Source organism: Lissotriton vulgaris, chromosome 7, assembly GCF_964263255.1.
Source record: "Lissotriton vulgaris chromosome 7, aLisVul1.2, whole genome shotgun sequence".
Classification (NCBI taxonomy): domain Eukaryota; kingdom Metazoa; phylum Chordata; class Amphibia; order Caudata; family Salamandridae; genus Lissotriton; species Lissotriton vulgaris.
The window spans coordinates 1,316,217,949-1,316,230,920 of record NC_141695.1 but is presented as its reverse complement, the minus strand read 5'-3'; the positions used below and the strand labels follow the sequence as shown (position 1 = coordinate 1,316,230,920).

Here is a 12,972-nt window from a genome sequence, read left to right as displayed (position 1 = left end):
TCTCAATTCGTGCTTAAGGGCCTTTTGTGATAGTTGCCTTATGGCGCACGCACACAAGTGGTGTACCATTGTTATCGGGAGAAACGTGGGAACTCAGGGTGGTAGGAAATGTGTGATTCCCAGGAGATTCCAGAACTACCAGTCACAGAAATGTGAGGAAAATGTGTGCCTCTTACCAAAGTTTGATGTTTGCAAGGACTTCTGGGTAAAATTATCTTATGAGAGCTGCGCAAGTCATGCACCCCTGAACTCCCCGGCTTGTCTACTTTTAAAAAATGTTCAGGTTGGCCTAGGTGCAAGCTGAGCTGCGGTTAAAAATCTACAGCTACCCCCATTAAAAGAGTGTACTTTTCAGTGGAATCATGTGATGCCTCTATGATGTGTTTTGGCCCATTTTCTGTCGCGGGCAGTAGGCCTACCCGCACATGTGAGGTACCATTTTAATCAGGAGACTTGGGGGTAGGCGGTGTGAAAGGAATATTGTGGCTCCATGCAGATTCCAGAACCTTCCATCACATAAATGTGAGGAAAATATGTTTTTTTAGCCAAAGTTTGAGGTTTGCAAGGGATTCTGAATAAAAAAAATGTGAGAGCCACGCAAGTCCCCCACCCCCTGGCTACCTCTTGGTGTATAGTTTTAAAAAATGTACAGGACTGCTATGTTTCCCTATGTGCCGGCTGAACTAGTGTCCAAAATCAACAGCTACCTACATTGGGAAAAAAGGTCAGTTTTCAGTGGAAAAACGTGATGCATTAATGTTGTGTTTTGGGTGTTTCCAGTCACGGGAAATAGACTTACCCACACAAGTGTGGTACTGTTATTATCGGGAGATTTGGGGGAATGCTGGGTGGAAGGTAGTTTGTGTCTCTCTGTAGATTCCTGGCTTTTCCATCACAAAAATGTGAGGAAAATGTGTTTCTTAGTCAAAGTTTGAGGAGTGCAAGGGATTCTGGGTAACACAACCTGGTAAAAGCCACCTAAGTCACCCCACCCTGGATACCCTGAGGTGTCTAGTTTAAAAAAAATTACAGGTGTGCTAGGTTTCTCTAGGTGCCCGCTATGCTAGGGTCTACAATCTACAGCTACCCAAAATAGAAAAAATTGTCAGTTTTGAGTTGAAAAATATTATTCATCCCTTTTGCATTTCAGGCCATTTCTTGGTGTGGGCACTAGATCTACCCGCACATGTTATATGCCATCTCTATCAAGGGACTCAGGCGAATTCCTAGTGGAGGGAAGTTTGTGGCTCCACAAAGATTCCAGAGCTTTCCCTCACAGAAATGTAAGAAAATGCTTGAGGTTTGCAATGGATTCTGAGTAAAAAATCCTGGTGACAGTCATGGAAGTCACCCCACCCTGGATTACCCCAGGTGTCAAGTTTTCGAAAATGAGTAAATTTGCTAGGTTTCCCTGTGTGCCAGCCCAGCTAAGGTTAAAAATGTAGAGCTATCCACTTTGCAAGAAAAAAGGACAGTTTTTAGTGGGAAAATGCGATGTATCCATGTTACATTTTGGGCCATTTCCTGTCGCAAGCCCTAGGCACACCCACACAAGTGAAGTATCATTTTTATTGGCAAACTTGGGGGAATGCCGGGTGGAAGGAAGTCTGTGGCTCCCCACACATTCCAGAACATTTCATCACAGAAATGTGAGGAAAATTCGTTTTTTTAATTCAAAGTTTGAGGTTGGCAAGAGATTCTGGGTAAAAAATCCTGTCGAGAGCCATGCAAGACATCCCCCAGATACCCCTACGTCAAAATGCACAGGTTTGCTAGGTTTCGCAAAGTGCCGGCTGAGCTAGAGCCCAAACTCAACAGCTCCCAACTTTGCAAAATAAATGATCAGTTTTGAGTGGAAATATGTGACGCATCCATGTTGCGTTTTGAGCTGTTTCCAGTCGTGGGCACTAGGCCCATCCATACAAGTGAGTTACCATTTTTATGGGTAAACTTGTGGGAGCATAGCATAGAAGCGAAACAAAAGGGGATGATGGACGGAGCGTTTGAGCAAATCAAACACTCATCCCCAGTCAACTGATCTGAGTTTCATCCATCACCATTCTTTATCTCACTCAGCCACCACAGTTCAGACATGGCCTTATGCCAATCAGTCTGACCCTGTGCCTCATGGGAACAGTCCAGCCCGAACTGCCAAGCCATATCTTCCCTGGACCGGAAACAAGCATCCTGGGACCGGTTTCGGATTCATAATCCTCATCAGCCAGGCTATCTTGAATCCAGTGGCCAAGTGAGCAAGGGACTCACGTCTGAGCATACCCTGCCAACTTAGGGCGAACAAAGCGAAACAAAAGGGGATGATGGACGGAGCGTTTGAGCAAATCAAACACTCACCCCCAGTCAACTGATCTGGGTTTCATCCATCACCATTCTTTAGCTCACTCAGCCACCCCAGTTCAGACATGGCCATATGCAAATCAGTCTGACCCTGTGCCTCATGGGAACAGTCCAGCCCGAACTGCCAAGCCATGTCTTCCCTGGACCGGAAACAAGCATCCTGGGACCGGTTTCGGATTGATAATCCTCATCAGCCAGGCTATCTTGAATCCAGTGCCCAAGTGAGCAAGGGACTCACGTCTGAGCATACCCTGCCAACTTAGGGCGAACAAAGCGAAACAAAAGGGGATGATGGACGGAGCGTATGAGCAAATCAAACACTCACCCCCAGTCATCTGATCTGGGTTTAATCCATCACCATTTGTCCCTTGCTCACTTGGCCAATGGATTCAAGATAGCCTGGCTGATGGGGATTATGAATCTGAAACCGGTCCCAGGATGCTTGTTTCGGGTCCAGGGAAGACATGGCTTGGCAGTTCAGGCTGGTCTGTTCCCATGAGGCACAGGGTCAGACTGATTTGCATATGGCCATGTCTGAACTGGGGTGGCTGAGTGAGCTAAAGAATGGTGATGGATTAAACCCAGATCAGTTGACTGGGGGTGAGTGTTTGATTTGATCAAACGCTCCGTCCATCATCCCCTTTTGTATCGCTTTGTTCACCCTAAGTTGGCAGGGTATGCTCAGACGTGAGTCCCTTGCTCACTTGGCCACTGGATTCAAGATAGCCCGGCTGATGAGGATTATCAATCCGAAACCGGTCCCAGGATGCTTGTTTACGGTCCAGGGAAGACATGGTTCCATTCATTTCAGACCTTCAAAGCCAAATCTAAGGGGCGATCGATTTCGCAAAGCTGCCTGGCCCTAAAATGGCGACCGAGCTAGTAGCGCTCGCACAATAACAGTAGATATTCAATCAGGCACTCGTCCAGGGAGCTAACGCTATGCCTCACTCGTCTCAGAACAATAACAATACCTAATTTACTGTTCTTTACATGCAAGCACCAACATTTGATGTATTGGGGCAGCAGACTTCCAGGCAACTGAACTTGCGACCCCACTACCATCCTTGTTCTCTCCATTCTCCCGTTTCCGGACTCGAGACCTCTGGACACTTAATGATCTTCATTCTACCCCGGCGGAGCCCGAGCATCATGGCCGATTCCCGGTGGAGCTGAATCGACAGCTGTAGGGGAGATTGGCTCCGGCTCACCGCTATAGTCGTCACCTACCCAGCTGGACTTCGGACATAGGTCTCATCGTTTTTCTCTGCTGCTGTTCTCCTCCCTATGGACTTCCAGCTCTCACTGATACTACTTGCAATGTAACTATGACGTTGCCCCGTGGGCTAAATCTTCAACTGTTTGGACTTACCACAGAGCCTGTCTAACCTTTGGCTGATACACGATGGAGCTATCATAAGTAGCTATGGAGGAGTTGGGCCCTGGGATTCACCCCACTCGGCCGGCACCTACCCAGCCGAACATCGGACACTGTTTTTCCTCGTCTCCCCGTTATGTTCTCTTCCCTCCTCCGCATCTAGGGCCATGATCACCATGAGGCTCCTTTTCCCCCATCTGCCTCTACTGTCCCCTACTGTTCTTCACCCCATGCCCTTTCTTCTGCCTCCTGATATTATCCCAATCCCCTCTACTCTTCTCCCTTTTTCCCTCCTTACTCCATCAGTTTTAATTTTTTTATGTCATGAATGCACTAGTAACTAATATAACTGTAACTGATTTAATGCAGTAACATTGTTTAATCCTCATGTAAAAGACTCTGATAGCTTCGGGGCTAGCCAGCACTATAAAAACTCAATAAATAAATTGAGTGGTGAGTTTATATCTGTGGTATTGTGGGAGAGTTTGTGTATGCAAGAATGAATCAAAGTGTGGATGAATAGATGCATGAGTGCAAAGATGACTGATTTTGTGCATTTATGATGAGTGACTGGGTAGGTGGATCGAAGAATACCTCTGTCATGCCATCTAATTGTAAAGGACAGTTAGATGTCATCATGTTCTGAATTATACAATGCTAATAGATTGTGTCCAGTTTGTCCTTTCTGTAACTCTTGATTCTTGAGTTACACATTAAATACAGGTTGAGTCTATAATAACACACTGCATCTGCAGGTATCAGCAAATTGTGTTCCTCTAGACTTACCTGCCGGTTCGGATACAGTAATGTTAGTACAGTCCCCATCATCACTGCTGCTGATAACTGGGATGGTTTGGTTAGCAAAAGAAGCTTGTGAAATCTTCTCTTGGATCCAGCTGGCGTAGGCGGATGCTGCAGTGAACAGCGGGGGGGCATTGGGAATGTCACAGTCTTCTATGAATGTGCTGCTGAGTCCCGCCAGAAACCAGGTTCCATTCTCATTACAGACCAGCGGGGCCCCAGGCTCCCCCTACGGATACAATAGATGGGTTAAGCAGGTGGGTTGAGCAGTATGTGCCGTCAATGTGCACAGTTTATGAAGATACTCAGTACACAAGGAATGTATTGGCAGGAAGGTATTAGAGAATACACAGTTTGGGTGTCAAGAGCAGGGTACTTTCATGTGACACACGTCGCCTAGTCTTAGAAATATTAGAGACTGAAACACTTAATTCTCTGAGGTTGCGAATCCTCACTTTTGTAGCCCACATAATGGGTTAGATATACTCTCCCTATTTGTTCAGATTCATCAAACCTAAGAATCCTGGAGGACTAATTAATAAGAGCATACCCATACATAACAAAATATCTTTTTGGAGAGAAAGAAGAATCCATGAAATATACACACTGGGAAATAAGGGCTATCTGAATTTTTATTTTATTTTTCTGTGATAACTCACTTACAGTTGTACATGAAGCCCAAAGTATTTTATTCTCAAAGCAAAAATAAATAATGCACACTCCAAGGGTGGTTCAGTTACAGGGTTGATACATCAACTACAAGTTCCAGTGAAGCTCTACAACCTCTTTGTATTCTCTCCCCCTCTGGAAAGTCTCCAATGCTTATTTCAACTTATGCAAATATACAGGTATAGGCATTGATTAGTCATAGGTGCAGATTACTATTGATTACGTCAATGGATGGTTCGTAGGTCAGTTCTTGTGTCTACAGAGCTCATACGGGCAAAAGTTAGTAATCTAGCAATCGAGTTTCTACTTTCCACTATTAAGAAGCAGTCTCTTTGTTCATGTGAGCTTAGTCCCGTGTTGTCTTCTTATAGGCATTGTGTGTTGGTGATGCAATATAATGTAGTCAATGAGCTCACACCTTTGCAATCAGCTTCAAGATAAGGAATAGTGGGGGCCTAATCACTCCTCCCTCTACTACTGGTGCTGAATTGCATGACTGGCCTGCTCGGCAGATGCGACGCATTTGTGGCCTCTAGGTCAATGCAGGCGTTTGCTCATCTTTTGCGGTTACGGCCTGCAGAGACTGGTGCAGGTGAGTGCTTTTCAACAATTGCAGGCAGCTCCCCACAGGTGAACACCACAGGCAGGCGGCAGCATCACCAGAGTTTTCAGCTCTGCAAACCGAATACCAGACAGCAAAGTGGGAACTACACTGGGAGACAGGGGGCTCCTCATAACTTGGGTGGGTAACTGCTTTACTCCCAGAAGTCAGTTGTCTACATCTCGGTGTTCCACATTATGGGAAGACACTGCACTTCTCCTCTGGACTGTCTCTCCATCTGCAGGGCCAGGAAGTCTCCTTCCTTGTCTGAGCATATAGACAAGCTGATAGGTACTGGAGAGATCATCAATTTCTCCAGCAAGTTGCAGACTTCAGGTGAGGTCCCCTCATGTTGCGGGATTGGTTGAGATACAGAGAGCAGCCAAAGTTACACAGCAGTCTTTCGAGTACTCTATGGTGCACTCCTTTCCTTTATGAGGAAGAACCTGGAAATGGAACCATGTAGGGTGCTTTGGGTCCCACATTTATACTTATTTTTCAAAAAGGAGATCAGGATCCACTGGCTGAAGTTCTGGAATTAGTTTGGGGTGGCTCTCTTTAAAACATAATTTTCTGGCTGTAGCTCAGACACAGTTGTTGTGCAAGCTGAAGGCTCTCTGGGCAGGTAGCAATGATGCTCACTCCAAGCAGTAGTATCCAACACAAGAGCATGATGAAGTGTGAGATCTCTGCACCTGGCAGTCATCAGCCTTCCTGAAGCAGTAATCAAGGGCAGACAATAGAGAAGGCTCTGCCTACAAACTTCCTTACCTTTAACAACTGAAACTGCTGACCGGCACCTAATGCCTACTATCTACCAAATGGAAGGGCTCAGGAGGAACTAATCAGCAGTCCTTTCATAATAATACCTTATTACATTTCTATGGATAGTATCGTCTCCATCTTCCCTCACTTCAGTATCTGGGTCTTCTCCGGCACTAGTAATTCAGCCAATATGCATCCACTGTCTGGAGAACCTTTTTCATCCATTCTATGCAATTGTTAACCAGGTGCCATGAAAAATGGATCCCAATGGTCTTAGTACTCAGAGTCTGACCATATAGAGACTCTTTCAGCCACATATGTTCTACAGATCCACTATACTCACACTGATAGAAATTGAGTTTCTGGTTGTCAGTGGTCTGCACCCTGTCCAAGCAGAAACCACAATCCTAGTCAGGGTAAGTCACAAAATACCCTAAATTATCCTGTGCTCACCCTCTGGTAGCTTGGCACAGAGCAGTCAGACTTAACTTAAGAGGCAATATGAAAAGAATTTGTGCAACACTTGAAACACTAACACAGTAAACACACCACAAAAAGACTCCACACCAGGTTAGAAAACAGAGCTCACTTTTATAAATAAGAAAAGACCAAAACGACAAACATCCAATGGGTAGAACTTGAGATATGACTTTTTAAAGAATAAACTGTAAAATAGTGCTTAGAAGCAATAAGCCCCTATTTGGGATATCTCTCATGCTGGAATGGGGCAAAGAAGGGGATGTGCCGGTTAGGATTCATGCTGAGGTGAAGATGCGCCGGTTCCGATGAGGATGTGTGGGTTGGTTGCAGAAGCACCTTAGCCTCACTTCCAAGTGCTCATGGTGGGGTAGCACAACTAGGACTTCAATAAGGTGTCAAGACAGCAAGCCCTTGGAGTCACTCCAGGTTCAAGCGATGCAGGTCAAGTCCTTCTCACAGAGGCAGGGGCACAGCAGGCAGCAGGGTAGCAAGGCAGGAATCAAGCAAAGCCGCAGCCCAGCAAAACAGAAGTCCAGCAGATTGGCAGTCCTCTCAGCACACCAATTCTTCTTCCTGACAGAGTGGTCACAGGTCCAGAAGTGTATGGAAGTTATGGTGTAAGAGGTACGGTACTTATACTCAGTTGTGCCTTTGAAGTGGGGGAGACTTCAAACAAGGGTCTTTGAAGAGCACAAAGACCCACCCTTCCTGCCCTGGCTTCAGTCTCACTACAGGGAGGTATGAAGCCCTATGTGTGTGGACAGGGCACAGCCTATTCATGTGTAAGTATGAGACGGTGTCCAGCTTCTCCCTCCCAGGATGGCCCATCAAGACACATCTAAGTTCCCTTTTGTGTTTGGCTGCTGAAAGGGAATATACAAAGCCCAACTGCCCCCCTACCTAGACTGAACAGAGACAGGCAGCAGGCACCAAATGGCTAAATTAGGAAAATGCCAACTTTCTAAAAGGGCATTTTCAGAATTGCAATTTAAAATTTGACTTCACCATAAGTTGTGGTTTTAAATTGTGATTCCAGAGATATCAGCTTTGGGGGTCTTATCGAAATTACACTTATGAAAGGCAGCCTTGCGATAGTGAAAAACGACTTTGGGAATATCTCACTACCAAGGCATGTAAAACTTAAAGTGTGATATGGGATTCTCACAGGGGTAAGATGGCGGTCGCTTCAGTGGCCGAGTGAGCACTGGAGGCTAACAGCCTCCCATATCCCCCAAATTATTGCTGTCCTGCTGCGGTTCAAGAATCATAAAAACTAAGGTTAATGGAGAGCAATGCTGACTTGGGAAATCGCGTGAGGATTCATGATGCTTTGGATTACATTATGTACCGTTGTACGGCATTGTTTGGTCCCCGGATTCCATTCTTGCAGATGGTGTGGTCCTCGTCTCGAGGAGTTTGGCGCACTGCCTCTGGGAGCTGGCGTGGAGCTGTGGGAGTAAAGATGCCTCCTAAAGGTGCTCGAGGAGGCAAGCAGGGCGGTGGAGACCCCACAGCGACTTCTTCGAAGCAGACACAAGGAAAACAACGAGAGTGAGCGGTTACAGCTGACCCAGGAAGTAACTCACAGGAACAGTCGATCTACAGGGCCAGGAAAGAAAGTTACACCTGCTATTTTTCTTACTGCCATGAAAGGAAAGATCTCTGACTTGGATGGACCCGCGATGATGAAAGAGGCACATGTAATTATACATCAGGATGAGGTGAGCGGGGGGGAAGGCAGGGGCCTCTGGTTGTAATGTGCAGACAGCAATAAACGAATTGGATCAAAGAGGGCAGGGGGATGCCGATCCTGCAATGCACAACCCAGAGGTCTATGGCGGGTCACTGTGTGAAAGTACTGTTAACCATATTATGGAGGGGGCAGATCACGGTACAAACGTGGCAGGAATAGAAGATGGCAATCCAGAGATGGTTAAAAGAGCCTGTGGTTCGCAGCCCATGGGCAATCAGGCAGATCAGAGCAAATCCCAAGATCTGCCTGAAACGGGTTTGGGTGAACATTTTTTTTCACTATCTGATCATTCTAACTCATCTGGTGATGAATCTGTACAGTTATCTGATTGCCCTTCCAGGCTCACCAGGCGGACAATGGAGTGAGACTAGTAGTATATATCAAGATGAGACCTCGGTGAATTGGACTAGGACGTGTGGTTTAGATACAATACAGAAAAAAACATCAACAGCGATATCTAGAGAAGTGTATGGGGCAATGACCGTGACTAATTAGATACAGCCTTCTATGCTTAAGCTAGGTACAACTGCGTCACCAGAGGGATTGCAACAAGATCAACATAACTCACTAACTAGAAACAGCGCTCCCTACCTGAAAGCGCCGTGACTCGCTCCTCTCCCTCGGGCTGAGTGGTCGCTCCCAGTGTCCCTGGCGACACATTCGGTATCGTTGTGCTGCGTTGCTGATTCTGCCTATTAATCATTGCCTGCTGTCTGCCTGGTTTGCGCTTTGCGTTATATGCACTTTTTGCCTGATAATTGTAACTTTCACGCTGTTTGCACGTTGTGCCCCAAGCGCTCTGCTGTGCTGACCCCCACGCTGCCATTTTGTTTGTTGTTGTCGTCCTCTGGAGCCCGCCCCGCCTCCCAGCTGAGCCGCCCTCGCCCCTCCCCCTCCACCATCCATATATGTCCACTGCATTAACGCGCAGCGTCCACGTGCAGCGACCGCGCCCAATCCGCGCCGAAGGTGCGCCAAAGGTAAGCCCGTCTACGCCCGTCCGCGCCTGGACCGCGCCCAGCGCCAGACCCCCTGGCCCTCGCATTGCCCTGCCCTCCCGCATTACCTACGATGCCACCACCCTCCTAGCCCTTAACCCCGGCCGTCCCCCCAACTGCGTCCAAGCCGCTCCTGGACACACCCATGGACCTTTCTCATGCTACTCCTGCAAATTCATCGGCACCGTCAACAACTCCGCTACGATCACACCTCAGATTCCCGACCCCAACCACCTACAATGCATCTTGCTCAACACCCGATCGGTCCACAGGCACGCCATTGACCTATGGAATCTACTAGACACCATCTCTCCGGACGTCGCCTTCCTTACAGAAACATGGATGAACGCCTCCTCCGCCCCAGACATCACCATTGCCATCCCAGAAGATTATAAGATCATACGCAAGGACCGTACCGGCCACACAGGAGGAGGAATCGCTATCGTCCATAAGAAATCCATCCACATCTCAACCAGCTCTGACGTCAATCTCGCCAACTCTGAACACCTTCACTTCCAGATCCACATCGACCCCAAGACCACACTCAGAGGCACCCTCCTTTACAGGCCTCCAGGACCCCGCGCACAATTTAGTGAGGACATCACGGACTTCATCACTCCACACGCGCTCCCCTCCAAAGATTACATCCTTCTGGGAGACCTCAACTTTCACCTTGAAAAGAACAACGACCGCAACTCCACCACCCTTCTGGACAACCTCGCCAACCTCGGACTTAAACAACTGGTCACTTCCCCCACCCACATCGCAGGTCACACTCTCGACCCTATCTTCACCTCCAGCAATCATGTCTCCTTCAGCCACACTACGGCTCTCCTCTGGACTGACCACAGCTGCGTTCACTTTACCTACAACAAGCCCAAACCCAACAACCACCCCCAACCAACTCTGCAAAGAAACTGGAACAAAATCACCATCGACCAGATCTCCTCATCGCTTCTTCTAAACCCCCCCAGCCCACTCCTCAAACCCCGACCAAGCCGCCACCAACCTCACCCTATGGCTATCCAACAGCGCCGACATCCTAGCACCACTGAAAAAACGACAAAGCAAACTTGGCAGCAAGAAGGCCTCATGGTTCAACGATGATCTTAAGAAATCCAAGAAACTCTGCCGCTCCCTTGAGAAGGCCTGGAAAAAAGACCCAACCACCAGCACCAAGGACGCCTTCAAAAACGCCACCCGCATACACCACCAACTGATCCGAAAGGCCAAGAAAACCGCCTTCAAGGAACAACTAGATAACAACGCCCACAACAGCAAGGAACTTTTCAACATCGTCAAGGAATTTACCAATCCCTCGGCCAACTCTAACGACATCACCCCCTCTCAAGCACTCTGCGACTCCCTAGCCTCATTCTTCCACAACAAAATTGCAGACATCCACAACAGCTTCGACAACCAACCCGGAGACCAACCCACCCAACCATCTGCTGGACCTTCACCCCCCTCGAACATCCTTAATGACTGGAACCCAATCTCCACTGAGGACACCATCCGCCTGATGAACTCCATCCACTCAGGATCCCCCACAGACCCATGCCCTCACCACATCTTCAACAAAGCAGACTCCATTATAGCACCGCACCTCCGAGACATCATCAACTGCTCCTTCAAATCCGCCACCTTCCCGGAAAGCTGGAAACACGCTGAACTCAGCGCCCTTCTGAAAAAACCCACAGCGGACCCCACCGAACTCAAAAATTACCGCCCCATCTCGCTCCTTCCATTCCCGGCCAAAGTCATCGAGAAAGCTGTCAACAACCAGCTCGCCGCCTTCCTCGAAGCCAACAAATCCCTCGACTCCTCACAGTCCGGCTTCCGAGCAAAACACAGCACTGAGACCGCCCTCATCGCAGCAACAGACGACATTCGAACTCTACTGGACAATGGAGACACAGTCGCCCTCATCCTCCTCGACCTCTCCGCAGCCTTCGACACAGTCTGCCATAGCACCCTTCTACAGCGCCTCAGAAACATCGGAATCCAAGGAAAAGCACTGGAATGGATCACCTCGTTCCTCACCGGAAGAACCCAGAGAGTCCGCCTTCCACCATTCAAGTCAGAGGCCACTGAAGTCATCTGCGGCGTACCACAAGGATCTTCACTCAGCCCCACCCTTTTCAACGTATACATGAGCCCCCTCGCGGCCATCGCCCGCCAACACAACCTCAACATCATCTCCCACGCGGATGACACTCAACTGATCCTATCACTCACCAATGACCCTAGCACCGCCAAAACGAACCTACACGAAGGAATGAAAGAAGTAGCCAAATGGATGAAAAACAGCCGTCTGAAGCTGAACTCAGATAAAACAGAAGTCCTCATCTTAGGTACCTCCCCCTCCGCATGGGACGACTCTTGGTGGCCAGAAGCCCTTGGAAAAGCACCCATCCCGACAGACCACGCACGGAACCTGGGCGTCATCCTGGATTCCTCACTTTCAATGAACAGACAAGTCAACGTCGTCTCCTCATCCTGCTTCAACATTCTTCGCATGCTCAAAAAAACATTTCGTTGGATCCCCACCGAAACTAGGAAAACGGTCACCCACGCTCTGGTCACGAGCCGACTGGACTATGGAAACACCCTCTACGCCGGGACTACCGCTAAACTTCAGAAAAAACTCCAACGAATCCAAAACGCCTCAGCCAGGCTCATATTAGACATCCCGCGTAAAGAACATATCTCTGGTCACCTGAAAAACCTCCACTGGCTTCCCGTCAATAAGAGGATCACTTTCCGGCTCCTAACCCACGCACACAAAGCACTCTACGAAATCGGACCAGAATGCCTCAACACACGACTGTCCTTCTACACCCCCTCCCGCCAGCTTCGATCTTCCAACCAAGCCCTTGCCACTGTACCTCGCATCAACAAGACCACCATGGGAGGTAGATCCTTCTCCTACCTGGCAGCTAAAACCTGGAACTCACTTCCCACTTACCTTCGCCTTACCCAGAACCACCTAGCATTCAGAAAGCAACTTAAAACGTGGATATTTGACAAGTAATTCCCCACCCCTCCTTAAGCGCCTTGAGACCCTCTGGGTATGTAGTGCGCTGTATAAATTCTCTGACTTGACTTGACTTGACATAGTGCGGAAGAAATCTCTTTGGCCGTCATTTACGAGACAATAATGTCATATAGA

At 48.2% G+C, this 12,972-nt stretch overlaps 1 protein-coding gene across 2 annotated transcripts in view; it reads right to left on the bottom strand.

Moving 5' to 3' along the window:
- LOC147703583 (uncharacterized) overlaps positions 1 to 12,972 on the bottom strand; it is a 1,699,045-nt gene that overhangs the window by 1,203,174 nt on the left and 482,899 nt on the right. For both annotated transcript variants that reach the window (XM_086931923.1, XM_086931924.1), the window contains exon 9: positions 4,520 to 4,763. In XM_086931923.1, coding sequence (XP_086788049.1) covers positions 4,520 to 4,763 — 244 coding nt within the window. The remainder of the gene's footprint in view (positions 1 to 4,519; positions 4,764 to 12,972) is intronic.